The sequence below is a fragment of the Suillus clintonianus genome (genome assembly GCF_016758775.1).
Source record: "Suillus clintonianus strain FC179 chromosome Unknown DEU56scaffold_9, whole genome shotgun sequence".
Lineage (NCBI taxonomy): Eukaryota > Fungi > Basidiomycota > Agaricomycetes > Boletales > Suillaceae > Suillus > Suillus clintonianus.
The window spans coordinates 90,724-106,640 of NW_024539233.1; the positions used below are offsets into that span (position 1 = coordinate 90,724).

The 15,917-nt window shown below is 44.6% G+C and overlaps 4 protein-coding genes across 4 annotated transcripts; 2 read left to right on the top strand and 2 right to left on the bottom strand.

The window, feature by feature from the left end:
• Window positions 1-3,490: 3,490 nt before the first annotated feature.
• DEU56DRAFT_752451 (uncharacterized protein) lies at window positions 3,491-4,201 on the bottom strand (the record flags this gene model as incomplete). The annotated part of the gene is made up of 2 exons (XM_041349641.1): window positions 3,491-3,988; window positions 4,040-4,201. The coding sequence occupies 2 exons, from the start codon at window positions 4,199-4,201 to the stop codon at window positions 3,491-3,493; spliced, it is 660 nt and encodes a 219-aa protein (XP_041212856.1).
• A 1,005-nt stretch (window positions 4,202-5,206) lies between these two features.
• On the top strand, window positions 5,207-5,482 carry DEU56DRAFT_719942 (uncharacterized protein; the record flags this gene model as incomplete). The annotated part of the gene is made up of 1 exon (XM_041347669.1): window positions 5,207-5,482. A coding segment is annotated over one exon (276 nt), but the record flags the coding sequence as incomplete, so codon positions are not given.
• A 180-nt stretch (window positions 5,483-5,662) lies between these two features.
• Window positions 5,663-5,899, bottom strand: DEU56DRAFT_728262 (uncharacterized protein; the record flags this gene model as incomplete). The annotated part of the gene is made up of 1 exon (XM_041348036.1): window positions 5,663-5,899. One exon carries the CDS (start codon window positions 5,897-5,899, stop codon window positions 5,663-5,665), a length of 237 nt encoding a protein of 78 aa, XP_041212858.1.
• Window positions 5,900-11,616: 5,717 nt separating this feature from the next.
• On the top strand, window positions 11,617-12,982 carry DEU56DRAFT_908418 (uncharacterized protein; the record flags this gene model as incomplete). Its single annotated transcript, XM_041356998.1, has 6 exons — window positions 11,617-11,828; window positions 11,890-11,918; window positions 12,205-12,309; window positions 12,365-12,399; window positions 12,452-12,922; window positions 12,962-12,982. 6 exons carry the CDS (start codon window positions 11,617-11,619, stop codon window positions 12,980-12,982), a joined length of 873 nt encoding a protein of 290 aa, XP_041212859.1.
• Between the last annotated feature and the right edge of the window lie 2,935 nt (window positions 12,983-15,917).

The window sequence follows — 15,917 nt, forward strand, 5'->3', positions numbered from 1 at the left end:
TGTGCACTACTAATTTGCTTGAATTCACCACCACCAAAAACTGTGCTCAATTTGAAGGTGAAAGAGAGATAGATGCTTGATTCAGTCCTGAAAATTTATCTGCTTATAGGGGCAGCCAGATCTATTATTGGCTACCTGCATCGGTGCCACTTATCATAATGGTAATACTACAGAATAGAGTTGTGAATCTCTTCCTCAAAGCCACACATATACCATAGTCATAATTCTCCCAGAATAATCTAATAACTCATTGACAAATCAGATATGTACCAGTGAATGATATGCAACCACAACAACCTCATGCACAACCACTTACAGCAGAGGAATGAGCAGCATTACATTCCTGTGCTGTAGAATTAATACACTATGTAGACATGGTAGCAGGACAGTGCATGTAAAGAATAATGAAAGAAATGGATCCAGAATATTTGCTTGCACAAGATACCCAAAGCAGTACTTTTTCCACAACAATACTAGTCAGATATGTCCATGTGCCCCAATCTCAGTGTTCAAAGATAAGATGGCTGGATTCTTCTGTTGAGCCTCTATTGCATAAGTAGCAATAAGATATATTAAAAAATTTGAGAATGTAGTTACCACTGATATAATTTTTGACGTCCACCATTTTAAAATAGGGGCTTGCTTCTGCTTTCAATAGCGTAGGAACTGAAGTCCATGCACACAACATGACTGTAGCAAAAATGGCCTGATGCAGGTCCTTGGACATTCCTTTAGTAATCTTTATGAAGTGTTAGACAAGTCAACTTCAAGTTTTGAGCATGATATTTGACTTACAGGGTGCCAGGAAAAAATGGATGATTTGCTGCCTAGGAGGTGGAGCAAGAGCACAGAGACCATGTCCTTCAACATGGTCGAGAAGTCATTCTTGAAGAATGATTGAAGAGCGCTGGAGGTGGTTTTCTTGACCAAATTGCCAATGGACTCTAGGGTGGTTCCATTGGCCACTAATCGCCCAACCATCTGTGCTTGCATATGCTGTTATATTAGAAAGTCGAGGTACTGCCCCTTGAGCTACAGTATAGTGGCTATGGTCCATGGCAGTGCAGTGGTCGGCAGACTTGGAGAGGATGTTGTCAGTTTCATCATAAGAATGGTCTGCGGGTATGAATTCCCGTCCCATGGTGATCATGCCTTGACAGATATATCTCAATCCTCATCGATAGTTGAAGTATTCTAGATTCCAATGTTGGATGTTGTCGGAAAACTTTGCAGCAGTGATTCTCTGGCCTTCAGCCACACAGAAATACCTGAAATACAGGACATTTAATGAGAATGATGTTTGTGCAATAATTCAAAGGTTGAGGGGCCACTCACGTTCTGTACAGACACTCTGACTCCTTCTGATATGCAACCCTAGCCAGGATGGCTTCATTGGTTCATAAGCCACCTCCCAGCATTTCGAGGACCCAGAAAGCAAATGTCCTTTGGCACGAAGCCAGGAGTGCATGAGTCTCTATCTGTGATGCCCGTCTTCTTACTATAGACAGTGAGCACAAACATCTCCTTGCCTCCCATGAAGAGATTACAATGCCTATTGGCATTGCTGATCTGATGGTCAACGAACTGAGTTCCTCAACACGAGATGTGAGTGACTATAAAGAGCAAGTGGTATGAAGGCTCCCAGACTCACAATGAGTGTCTGAGGAATTCCTTGATTCCCAGAATGTTCCAAGCTATCCTACCTTTGTTGTCAACCATAGCGAGGTTGTGAGACTGCACCAAGAAGAAGAAGAGAGAATGATGCTTCTCGTAAAATGGCTCCTTGGGCATGAAGGAATAACCTGCCTGGGTGTACTGTGAGGTTCCAATACTGCAATTAAACACAAGCCCAAGTCACACAAGATGGCAGAAAGTCCTGAGAGAGACTCCCTGAGAGGAGCTGTCCAATAGTGTTCCAAGATTAGGCATGGTAGATGGAGTCATATGGCCAGCCAGTGGTCATGGATGGTAGCGCACACAAGAGGCCCTCACAGAATCATAACCATTGTTGACAATCCCATTGCTCAAGCTAGTGATGACGGTGGACCTTTGGATTGTGATCTTCACCAGTGATAGACGGTGATTGAATGTGAACAGATACAATGAGATACTGGGCTCGGTCTATGAGTAGTTTATGATAACACCTAAGGTCATCAGGTTTTTCAGCAAAGCAATGGCTTTCATTGCCGTAGGATTGATGAGAGGGATTATTAGAAGTCGGAGTGTTGCAATTTGGTCGATAGTTTGAATGAATTGCTGCATTTTTACGGGATGATCGACATACTGAAGTGTCTGAAGTGGTGGGGATGTAGTGATGAAACCATTGTGCAGAAAGAGGGGGGATATGAGCTAAAAGATTGTTGTTTGGATAAACTAAGCTTAAGCCAGTGTAGGTATGGAAGAAGCGGACTGGTCATGAACTGTACAACTCAGCCCAAATTGGCTGATTGATGTTTCATTGCCACCTCTAGATAGCTTTGCTTTCCTTACACATACAATACACATGTCTCATAAGTGCTATACATACAATAAACAAGAGCTTGTGGGTTTGTTGACCACTTAATCCAGCACTCACCCGCCAGACGGCTGCCAATGGGGTATTCAAATGAACAGTTGACTATGAGATGGCTCCCAAAAGAGGTGGGTGGGTGATGAGTGTTTTGCACAGATGCAGTCCTCAATGGGAATGCAAGCACTGTATGTGATTACAGATGGATGGCCCACATTGGGACCTGTCTCCACCTTTATTACAAGCACCATTCGCATTAGTGCCATCACAACTGGTTTATATAGTTAGCTAGCTTAGTTTATTACAGCACTTTGGATAGGTCCGGTTCCTTTGCAAGCTGTCTCATAGTCAAGTATTCATTGATCTGACTGGTCTGCAGACTGTGATCAAACCAGCATCACCACCATATATGAAATTTTAAACTCCTTGTTTCTCCTTCCAAATTTGTCCAAGTTAGACCAGTCTGGCTACTTGAAGCACTTAACAATCTCAAAGCCACAGTCACTAGGTTCACGGGAACTTTGTCAGCCCCCTTGTGCAGGTGTGAGATGTACACCCCATTGCACCTCACATGTTGGTATCTTAAGTCAGTAGGTCCTCCATTTCTATTTACTATTTCTGACAAGTACCACTAACTTTTTCATGATCCAGGAAATGGAAATCCCCCTTGCAAAGAGCTTCAAAACCCAGGGGTGGGACTTGAAAATGAGTGCCCTCCTGATGTCAAAGGCACATGGTAGTCACACTTAACGCCCCCTGCTCCAATATGGCCCCAACTCAGAGGTGAGTGTGCCTAGCCGGGCTACTATCGGCTTCCAAGAAGTTGACCCGCTGGAGCAGTCGCAAGCACTGGAAAATCTTGACAGTTGTGCTGGCAAAACCTCTGACCAGGACAGCAACACATTGATGATTTCAGCCCCCTCTTTTGATCCTGCTAGCCAACGGCCCTTCCATATCTCTCAAATGCAATTCTGAAGTGTGCTAAGTCCTCGCATGCTTGCTGCGGCGATCCTTAGACTTGGCCTTCGAGAGCTCAGACTTGGCCTTAGATGATGACTTGCTTGTCGCGGTAGCCATCAACTTGCTGCTGCTCACCACAGGTGTGGAAAGGGACTTGTAAGGGATGGTTGAGGTGCTCACACTGGCACGTGTACACTTGGACGAGCCACTACCATCACACTCCGATTCCGAAGGCGCATAAGACAAATCACGGATGCGCTTAGCGCTTCCGAAATGCATCTCATGCCAGTTGACTGAGCACAGATGGGCAGTTATGTCCACCACAGCCATGACTCTGAACATGCTGAGGGCCCAGTCAACGGGGAACGGTGGGATGACGAACTTGTCCAGAGCGGAATGATCAATGGCGGACTTAATGTCCAGGTCCTTCTGGAATTTGAGAAAAAGATCTCTCATGCTTTCCATTCCTCGGTTGAGCAACTTTGTAACATTGTCTGTGTGTATCTCCGGCAGCAAGGTCTGCAAAAACTTAGTTATACCAATGCGCATAATGATCGCAAGACAACTTACACCACGCGCTCTGTCCTCTGACTTTCCATTGCGCATATCAATTGGTTTATCTTCCTCTCCTTTTACCCAGATGAAATATACAACTGATTGAACATGACACCATTTGTGATCCCTGACTTTGATAGGATCTTTGAAACTCCATGCTGTCAAACACTTGGTCATGAATGCATTGAGAGATAAAGGTCTGGGTCCTTATCTTTGTTGTCAAGACGGTTGTGCAGCATCTCTGTCACGGTGGAGTTGAGGGGAGGGGAGGTGTAGCGATTGGCTTCGCATACATTGCATAGATCATAAGCCCATAGGCTTGATTCCTTCGCATTTATCACAGAGAGTATCTTTCAGTAGCAATCCCCTTGGGACAAGCATCCACACTCGCACTCATCCGGATCAGTAGTCTCTTCCTACGGACTACTCAAGTTTACTTTCTCACAGCAAACAGGCGAAAGTAGAATTCACCGAACAAACTGAAATCATGAGTGAATTCCAGGACAGGGTCCAGGAACTTGATAAACTCATAATTAGAAGCCAGACGCGAGAGGAAGAAGCTTGTAAGAGACTTGTGGAGGGTCACTGATCAACAATAACAAGTGTCCAAGACCCAGCACTAAGAACCATTAACTCTCAAGCTCAGCCGGTCTTTTGTCAGGAAAAATGGTTTTTGCCATACTACCACATATAGTACTATATGTGCATATGTCTCTACATGAATAATGTGCTTCTAAAGATAAAAAGTGCAAAAACCCTTTTTCCTGATGTTGATAAACCCAAGGCGAAAAGAGAGAAGCCTGAAGTGTTGAGCTCCAAATACCAACGAGCTTCATCTGTCCTACCCACTGGTAGCTCTATGAAATGAGCCATGGGATTTGACCTAAGACCAGATAGAGATCCAAGTGGATCAGATTCGTCTGAGTCATCTGAGGAAGACAACAAGCAGTCGTCCACTGAAATGAGCTAAGAAATAAGCTCCCTCGCAATAAGAAAGCCAAACCAAGAAAGTCAACAAACAAAGATAAATGTAAACAGGAGTAAACAAAACTTGAGCTTTCTGCCACTTTTGACTTCACTTGCCTCAAAATAGAGTAATTAGTCTAATGTGAAGCTTTTTGACTAGTATACCCTTATTTTGTTGAATATCAATGCATGATCTTTGTTACATGCATGACAGTGGTCTGTCACAAGTATGGTAATGAGAACAAGTGTTGGTTCTTGTTTCCTCATGAAGTTTTTGAACACTCAAACTTTGACACAGCCTCCAATTCCATCATTTTTAAGTGTCTAGATGGCAAAGTGAACTTTTCCAATCCCAAGATCCTTACATTTTGTCATCACAACCATGATTTAAAATGCATATTGTCTGGGAAGAGTGTGAAAGCGGCAGTGTTCGATATTTTAGATTACATCACGAAAACGGACATGAACACATACAAAATGTTCTCTCTTCTTTCACATGACATCTGCCATGTACCCATAGATCAGGCAGAGGCAAAAACACTCACAATACCCACCTGGGTGTCATGCGACGGCACACTCTTGTAGAAGATCACCCTCTTGCTGATACACATGTACTGCTGGAGCATACTTGTGAGGAACACGGTGTGTTTGCATTGGTGCATTTACAACTGTTTAGCTGCTGCAACCTTTTGACTCTGCCAAAGTAAGCAAGAACATGGCTAGGACAGCCAGTATCTGCCCAGGACGCACTGGAATCTTGATGCTGAGTTGGGGCACACAGAATTCACCACCCTCCCAATCTCCAACAGCAAACAGAAAGCCATAAACTGCCTTGTCATTATTACAGTCTATATGGGTCACACTTGATCCTACTTCTTTGGCCACAACATTGAAGAAGGGGCCACCCATGAATAGACTGTGCCAAGCACCATGATTATGAGTCAAAAGCTCCATCACACTTGTGTTTGCTCTAGAACAATCAAAAATGTGAGCAATTTGTTGTAGGATAATAATAATAACAGACATACTTTAACATACATACACTTCTACTGAATGGAAGCATGTTCCTTAAATGCTGTGCCAATTTTGTGAGTGATGTAACTTTTGAGGAATTGTAGTAAGTTATTGATGGTTTCTTTTGTCTTTTCAGATTGGCAATGAGATTCACATGACCTCCCACAGTCCAAAGTGATAGCTTTTGCTAGTGGATTAATTAGTGTTGTGCTTCAGCAAATGCTGGGGGTCAGTGGCCATGAGCTGGTCCCATCTAGACAGCAGCCAAACTTGCTAGGCATCAGTAAGGAAATGCTCGAGACAGACAATTAGGTAATGTGGAGTTTCTGATTGGATAGTGTCAGCAGGGAGGTAGTCGACAGGCAGTAGAAGATTCTGAGCAGGCAAGAGTGAGCATCTGCTCTGGTAGGCGTGTGTCGTAGAATTTTGTTCACATGACCTGTTAGACTCTCTTGCCGTTTTTTTTGTGCCAACAAGAAATCAGATGGGAATGCAGCAATCCTGTGGATGTCTTAATATAGCAGGTGATGTCTTGGATCACAGGATGACAGCACAACATTTACACAGAAGACTCGCCCATCATGATTATGCACACTCTACCATGGATATATTGTCTACCCGACTCAGGTTTGGGTCTCTCTATCCATTTCCCTGTTGTTTTCCTCATCTGAACTATTTTCTTCCATTCCACCACATGAATATTGCTGGTAGGAGTCTATTCCTGCCTTTTAGAGCCCATCATGTGCTAAAGCCAATGAATGGTATGTGATGATTAAAGTCAAGGGAGCCTGAGATCCCCCACTACTAAACCAGAATAAACTGTGATGTAAAATAGTCTCTCATGCCATCATTGAACACCCAAAATTAGGCCCCAATCAGTCTTTCAAAAGGTTTGTTTCATCAGGGAGATGTGATGCTGATATTAGAGTTTGCTATGCATATGTAACCTACAGTCATGTTTGCATACAGAGGCAATTAATACATAGTATGCTGATGACATGCTTTGTATGCCTGCTGCATATACCCCATCCATTACATTGTTGCAATGGGAAGTGAATGGGCCGCTTCTAGAGGCTCCTGAGTGACCAAAGATGATCAGGACTAGAGCCCAGAGTAAGTTGCCAAAGTATTGGAGTATAGTAAAGGTATACAGTACCTATAGTCCAGAGTAAGTTGCCAAAGAGGCAGGGAGCACTGGACTCTGGGATATGGGCGATATATGGTAAACAAATGTAAACAGGCAAGCCATAACACAAAGGTAAGGAATAACTCGACCTAGACAAGTCCTAGGGAGGTCAGGAAAGTGTATGAATGGTCAGGGAAATATAGGTAATGAATATGTACGTATAGAGACCATGAAAAGGATAGAAAAGTGTACTGTAGAGGTGAATAATCATATAACTAACATACATACCTGATATTAGGCTTTGATTAGTCTTGGAAAGGCTCAATTTGAACTGTGATATGTGATACTAATATTAGAGTTAGCCATGGATGCATCACATCCAGCCATGTCTGCACAAGAGGGTTGAGCAATGGCAGGTTGATGCATTATGTGGATGGTTATTATGAAGAGTACAATCTTAATTAGCTAGCACAAAGATATGACCAAAACAGCCTAGATATGACTGAAGTCAAAAACATTAGTCAAGATATGCCTGAAATCCAAAACATCGGCTGAGATATGACTGAAATCAAAAACATTGGTCAAGATCTTGGCCGTTTGAGGGATATCTTGGCCGATGTTTTGGATTTTGGGCATATCTTGACTGACATTTTCCATTTTGGCCATACCTTGACCGATGTTTGCCAGAGGATTAGATGCATGTGTACAGTCTATTCAAGAGAAGGATGTACAAATACCAGTGGCAGATATGTAACAGTAGATAATCAACTTTGCAATGCCAATGTGTCATGCATCACCACTGTACCCAAGCGCGGGAAGGAAATGGTGGAAATAATGTGATTGCCAAAACATACTTCATAAACTCTGTCGTCTGAGGCAATGAAGTATAAGTGGGTGAAGGAGGGGAACATCCAAGATTCTGGTATGGAGACTAGGGATCCATCACATCTCCTCTCAAGTAGTTCTAGGTCATTACTGGCAACATGAGCTCCATCTGGATTCAAAAATTCAACAATGTGAATCTGGTGCTCCTTCAACTCCATTAGTCTGCCAATTATTTGGGAGGAGATGAGAAACATTTTCGCAGATTCGTTATCTGGTAAGGGGTTCTGTGGGCGAGTCAGCATTCAGTGGTATCAAGGTTTTCATATAATTACTGTGATACTTGTGTGACGGTGTGGACCCCATCCACATGCTACATGATCACTATCAGGGTGTTTGAACAGCGGGATAGGCCACTTGGAATGAATAATCTTTGCTTTACTCGTATATTAGGTTGGTGGCAGTTATTGACAGTGGCTCAGAAAAGGAGACCTACTCTGCTCGAGCTCGGGGCATCTGACAAAGAATGTTGTAGTCAATATTTGAGGATTGTCACTTGCGTTGAAAAGTCAGACAACCTTGACCACCATCTAATGTGAAACTCTGTGGTCCAATGTATTGCCGAATGTATGTATGTGTTTGACTCCTGCCTAGTGTTCTGCGAATGGCCATAAATAAAATCACATATTGAGGAAAGAGAAATGACACCAGCAATCATGATCATGCAGGAACAGAAGCAATGTCATTCAAATGGGAAACAACTACATCTGCTGCTCTGCAATGTACTACCAGTACACAAGCCATGCCTCAGGCATGGCTATTTGCAAGCAAGCCTGCAATCCATGCATCCAGTGATGCTCTCCCATGCAAGGTAAGTGTTAGTTATGTGTTAGTTATATGATTATTCACCTCTACAGTACACTTTTCTATCCTTTTCATGGTCTCTATACGTACATATTCATTACCTATATTTCCCTGACCATTCATACACTTTCCTGACCTCCCTAGGACTTGTCTAGGTCGAGTTATTCCTTACCTTTGTGTTATGGCTTGCCTGTTTACATTTGTTTACCATATATCGCCCATATCCCAGAGTCCAGTGCTCCCTGCCTCTTTGGCAACTTACTCTGGACTATAGGTACTGTATACCTTTACTATACTCCAATACTTTGGCAACTTACTCTGGGCTCTAGTCCTGATCATCTTTGGTCACTCAGGAGCCTCTAGAAGCGGCCCATTCAGTTCCCATTGCAACACTGCAGACTCGAAAGATGGAGGAGGTGTGATGTCGGTGTCAGATTTAGTGTTGATGCTGCTGCTGAGTGTGTCACTGATGATGAAATCAAGCACTAGCATGAGTAGTTTATCTGTTTCAAGGTGCCACCCAGTGGAAGAAGGTATCATTGTAATGGCAGATGCACTATACCACAGTATAGGAGAGTGGACACCTGCGCCTGGGGTATCAGACTCCAGGGTGCATAGGTAATGTATGGTGTTTTCCTCATTCTTTGTATGAGGTTTTACAGGATAAACTGACTAATTGGGCTCTTCAAAGTGCAGGGGGTACTATAACCATCAAAAGTCATACCTAGTAGTGTTTACTGTCACACCTTGATCAATACAATTTTTTACAAAGTGTCTGCAACACAAAAACAAATGAGTGCATAGCTACATTTTCACCTGTGAAACCAACTATTCATTACCAATGGAAGAGGTTGGTTAAGTGTCTCATCTCTGCCCGAGATGCTATGTAGCAATGGGGTAGTCTTGGTCGTTGACTATGATGTGGCGAAGGAGGCCAACTTTGTGGCCAGTGTGATGGCAATCTGCTTGACCCAGTTTGAAGAAACCAACTACATGTCCACCAGAGCCATTAGCCAGGCCGTCGCCGAGATTTTGGAGGAGCATGACTTTTGTTCCAATAAGTCAATTTTGCTGTCCACAGGGAGCTCCTTGAAGATTCACTGGTCCTTGTTTCTGCAGCGATCATGCTTGAAGAGCATCATAATGAAAATTGATGTCCTGGAGCTGCTCAAGGCAATGCTGGTTCATCTGCTGGACTCTGTTGTGGGCAGGGAAGAGTTAGTTCTTTAATAGATTTGCACCCTCGTTGAGGTTGAATGATGTCCACTAAGTCAGCACTATAAATAATATATAAAATCATTGAGAGGGGATCACCCTGTCCTATTCCATTGTTGATGTCGATCCAATTTGAGGTGAAGCCATCAAAGTGTAGTTGCATTTTTCGTCCGGTGAGCATGTGTTTGGTGAAGTTGATGATCTCGCGAGGTAGGCGTTGAGTACGCATGTTGTGGATCAGTCTCTTGGTGACGGTGTTTGGGAACGCGCCTTCAATGTCCAAAAAGAGGACCGATACTACCTTGTGCGCCCTCCAAGCGTTCTTGATGGTGTCTTCGAGAAGGTGGAGTGAATTGGTTGTGGAGCGTCCTGGGCAGCCTCCGAAATGGGTGTTGGGTAGGAGGGTTTGCCATGTTTGCGTAGTACCACCATTGTGGATCTCTTCCAAGGTTCATGGTAGGTGCAAAACGTGAAGACCACATTGAAGAGGTAGACTAGATAGGGTGTTAGTAGGGCTGCACATTCCTTGAATACAATGTTCTTGATGCCATGTGGGCCCTGGGTCTGGGTAGAGGAAGTCAGCGGGGACAGAATCTTCAATGGGAGGGGGAGGGAAGAAGGCTTCAGCTATTACTATACTTTTCTCCATGTTAGTGGAGGCTTCCATTGTCGAACCATTGGGGTGCTTGGTTAGTATGGTTGGGATGCATGATTTACCGCTGTCGCTGGGCTTTGAGGAGATGTACTGGTCCACCACCTTTTCGAGTGCAGGCAGGGTTTAGATTGCGGGACGCATACTTCCATTGTCAATGTGATGGCCTGGGTGAGTCTTCGAGCCGACGTCTGAAATTCTTCCTCTGAGCCGAGCAGGGTGGGTGGGAAGGGGCTCAGATTGGTTGCTAGGGTCTCCTTAAATACTGACCAGTCGACATCGCGCCAGTTGAGACGTGGGGTGGTGTCCGTTCATGGGACTTCGAGGCTGATTTTGAGGAGGATTGGCAGGTGGTCAGTCTTGGGTCCTCTGCGGGAGGGCTCGGTCGAGCAAGAGATCACTGTGTCAATGACACCTTCTGTGCCAAAGGAGTTGTCTGGGTGCGTCCAATTTCCGGTACAGGTGGCTTGAAGAGTTGAGGTTCCCGCTGGGAGTCACTGCACCATGCCATAATCAGCAATTAAGTCAATGAGTGGACAACAGGAGGTATAGTTAAAAAGATGCCAGTTGTGTAGGTCCTCCCACGTTGGGTGATGTCGGTTGAAATCGCCAAGCCAGAGCATGTGGTCTTCTGCTGTTGGATGTAGGTTGGCAATGTTCTGATTGAGGAGTGCTGGTTTGGATGGTTGCAGAGTGGATGGGAATTTCAGGGTGGATTGTCTGGTGTGTGGAGTGCGAATGTGGTACATTGTTCTCGTGAGCGTCTTTGGGGGGGAGGTTGTTCTCATTCTCAATGAGCCTTGGGAAGTCCTCTTGGTCTATTTCATATGTGATGGGTAGGAATTGGATGACGCGAACTGTGATTGTAGGGCTAGTTGGCCTGTGGGACCACGTAGCCATCCTGCTAGCGCTTCATTGTCCAGTTTCACTATAATGCCTCCATTCCGTAGACGTTGGATCGCACGCACAGTGCCTTTGGGAGTGTTCTCATTGCATATGATGAGGAGGATGTTGGAAATTTTCTTGGCAATGGAGGAGTTCGTGGTATCTGTGGGAAAGAGTGTGTATCCTGGCGTTGGGTCTAGAAGGATTTGCTTGGCTCTTAACGATGCCTGTGCTAATGCCTGGTCAATAGTGGGGGGGAGGTGAGCGGCTGCTACTGAACTACACGTGGGATGGGGTTGTTGAAGGAGCGATTTGTTGCAGTGCCGATTCAGCATTGGTCATGGCGCCTGGTAAGGATTCTATGTCATCCTGTAGCATCGAGCCTCTTGTGTTGTTAGTGTTTCGGGTGACTGGAGGGTTCTGTTGTCTTTTGGATTTTTCTTCTCAGGTGCCTTGGGCGGCACCATTTTCTGTAAAAGTTAGTATCTAGATGATGTTTTTTCTGGGTTTTTAAGGTTTTATTAGATGTATGAAGGGCGATTGGTGACGCCATTGAACATGTTGGCCTGGGGTGGTGTCTGGGGTGCCACTTAGTGTGAGACCAAGAAGTGATCTCAATCACAGTTAATGTCCCAGTCGATGCACATCGTGCAGCTGAGCAAGCTGACAATCTGAATCAACAGGTGGAGAGCTTGAATGGATGCATCGCCAACGAGCCTGCCATGGATGTCGAGGATGAAGGTGAGTGACTAAATCTTTGTCTTTGATGTTATGACTAGCAGCAGCTGTTTTATAGATATTCATTGTGTGCCTTCACCATATGAACCGTCTGTAGATGGCTCAGAGCATCAAGCAACTTGGCACAATGTTGATGATATTCCAGTGTGAATATCACCCCAACTCTGGAATCCTGGCGCAAACACGAACATTCTCGATGTTTCAGCGCGACATTTTGGAAGACCCACCATTTCCCGATACACAACCTTGGGTGCCATTTCAATCTCGCCTGGACTTCGAGGCAGCTGAACTTGCTCATGAAGCTGCCCTTAGCCAGCCTCAAATTGACTGGCTGATCAACCTTTTGCATCGCTCAAAGCAGGATTCAGAGTCTTTCACCCTCTACAACTACAAAGATGTTCGGAACATGTGGAGTGCTATCCATACCCACAATGCTACAGCTGGTCTTTCCCACAAAAACAACCTCACTCTGAATTCTGCACACAATTCCATCAATGTAATTGGTGCTTCTGAATCCCCTATACCCCTCTCCCACAGTACCACCTTTCCACTATCAACGACGCCTGTCATCAAGTCACCACTGCAGCATAACATGCGATTTGCATTGAGAGGTTGGGTATTTGCTGCATTTGGAAAATTCTTGATGGCATGACAGATTGTGAAGCAAGCTTCATAGGCCTGATGGTTGAAGTGAATCAGCATCGCTTTATCATTATGAATGATTTGCAAGTGTGCCCACCTTATAGTGATCCTTGCCATACGTCAATTGTTGCGACCGAGGAGATGACGTGAGTGGACAGCGCGTCTGCTGATCTACCGGTCATCCATCATGTTTAACAACAATTTTGCCAGTGACAAGTGATGCATTCATCAGCCGCCTGCACAAAACTTGGGTGTTTCCTGTGTGAGCATAATCGAGGCTGCATTCCAGCATAGACATGACTTCAATGACACAAGGGTCTAACACTGCATTTGCTTTGATGCAATCCCGGCCGGTGAGCTTCCCACAATGCATTAATAAGTGTTGTCAGAAGATATGTAGCCCATGCAAACAAATAAGGGATTCGCTATAGCAAATACTAGGGGTAAGTGAGAATAGGGAAAGAATGAAGGGAATATTACATCTGGTTTAAAACCACCATGGTATCTTTGATTAGCTGCAACACCATAGGGTGACTCCAAGCTGTCAGAAGTGGGGTTATGATGTGCTCATATATGTCTCTGTGGATCTTTTAGGTGCTGAACAACTGTATTGAGATATGTGACTCCTACCTTCCATTTTGATTGTCATACAACGGTCGGTGTATGTCAAGTGTATAGGTATTTTCAAATCGCAGTGCCTGTGGTTGGTGATCCCCACACACATTGTCAACAAAGTGTTCATGAGGAAGTCCAATGTTGCACTGGTCCAGCCGGCGTTGCCAGCGGCGCTGACCACTGATTTTTTTGGCGGTGGTACCAGCCATTGCGGTAGATATCATCCCCAGTTGAACGGGGTGAAACTTGGCCTCATCTTGAACTCTGTGGGACAGTTCATTATATACCTGGCAGTTGATGCCATGCAACAAGGAGGAGCCAAGATGTGGGGGATTATTTTCGCCATTGACATCAGGACCATCGCCAGCAAGGGAATTATTTTCATTAGCATCATCATCTTGAAGATGAGGGGCGCATGGGATTGTCAATGAGGGCAAAGCATTGATTGAAGTTAGTCATGAGGCCACAAGATTGTACATTTCCCATATCCTTGGTAAAGGCCACAGCATGTGTTAGTTATGTGATCATTCACCTCTACAGTATGCTTTTCTATCCTTTTCATGGTCTCTATACGTACATATTCATTACCTATATTTCTCTGACCATTCACTCACTTTCCTGACCTCCCTAGGACTTGTCTAGGTCGAGTTATCCCTTACCTTTGTGTTATGGCTTGTCTGTTTACATTTGTTTACCATACATCGCACTATACTTGAATACATTGGCAACTTACTCTGGACTCTAGTCCTGATCATCTTTGGTCACTCAGGAGCCTCTAGAAGCGGCCCATTCAATTCCCATTGCAACAGCATGTACGTAGAATGGGACACTATTCTGAGTGTTTTCAACTTTGTCATAGTCTGCAGAGGCAAACAGCTGTGAACCACAGTTACTGAATGATGTAGCCTGCGCCGTGGAACTCTAAATCCCTCTTCACTGTAAACATTGATTTCACAGCCTTCATATCTAGTAGCGGTAGGCTGTGGAGGTCGACCTCCTCTCGGGCTTCATCAATTCAGGTTTATCGTAGAGCACCTCATGCATATTGAGGAGATATTGTTCTGGAACATCACACCACTCTTCCACATCTATATAGCTGCAATATTCCATTTGGAGGTGCTGCTAGCAATATAACTGATTATGCACCTGACTTGATTCGCAGGGTTTCCTAGTCACGCTTGGCTCGTGTAGCTCTCATGGGGGAGAAACACAGCATAATTGCTGCTTTGCTTTAGTATTTGATTAAACACTAACGAAAGAACGACTTACTTGATCTTGGGGGGCCATTAGCGCCTGTTCAATTATTGATCATGCATTGGGAGTTTGATATCAAAGGCACCACTGATGAGGAGTGGTTGGTTCTGACCATATCGAATGGTTACACTGACAGGGGAATTATTTTGGAGGAAGCTATCCTGTTTCCATCCATCGGGTGCTCTGTCCACTCGGTTTCTCCACTTTGTGCGAAATCCTGCGTGTAGATTTTTTACATCTACCAGACGGACAACTATGTGCCTGTTGTTATCCCCATCTCGTCCTCTGTCAGAATAATGCTCAATGCAGTGGATGTCTAGGAGCCGCATATTGTCCAATGCAAAGACAATGATGATAACCATCAAGGCATGCTGCTGTGAGAGGGCAGATGTTGGGGCATCAAGAATTGTAAACTGTTCACTTCCATTTGATGGGTGATCTTGTTGAAAGAACGTGTTTGGAACCATGGCTAGCCAAAACTGTTCTTGCAGCAGTGTGCCAACATACATCATACGGCCAAGGGGATTGATTGGAAGACATGCAATATTATTGTCGGGCCACAAGTGATGGGTGTTTGTGAGGTTGAGTAATGTATAAGGTGTGATTGATGAAATGCAGGCATACTCTTGGAATTGCATAGACTACCTACCCTGTTTCACTAGGTGCTCATCATCGATTATGAGCTTCCGGCGGTGCTTCCTGGTGGTGTCCGTCAGTAGTGGCAAGCTGCTCTGGGAGTTTGGTCACATCAAATGGAATGTTATTGAGTTTTGGTCTGGATCAATATTGAAACAAATCATATTTGAGTTGGTGCACAAGACATAAAACACACTGCTTACACATCATCATCACTCATGAGCTCTGCATCTGGGCCCACCTCAAGTTCCAGGATTTCATTATCGCCCGGTGTAGCTGTTATCCATTCCGCATTCACCAACATTCAAGCCAACACTTTCCACTTTTCCCCTTCAAGCGCTTATGGAAGGATCCTCTCGATAACCACAAAGAACGGGTGTTCGACAAGCTTTATACATCTGATTTGTGGCTCGAAGCTCAGGATGACCTGCAGAGGCAGTAGCCAAAAGAACCTGGCTGCTCAT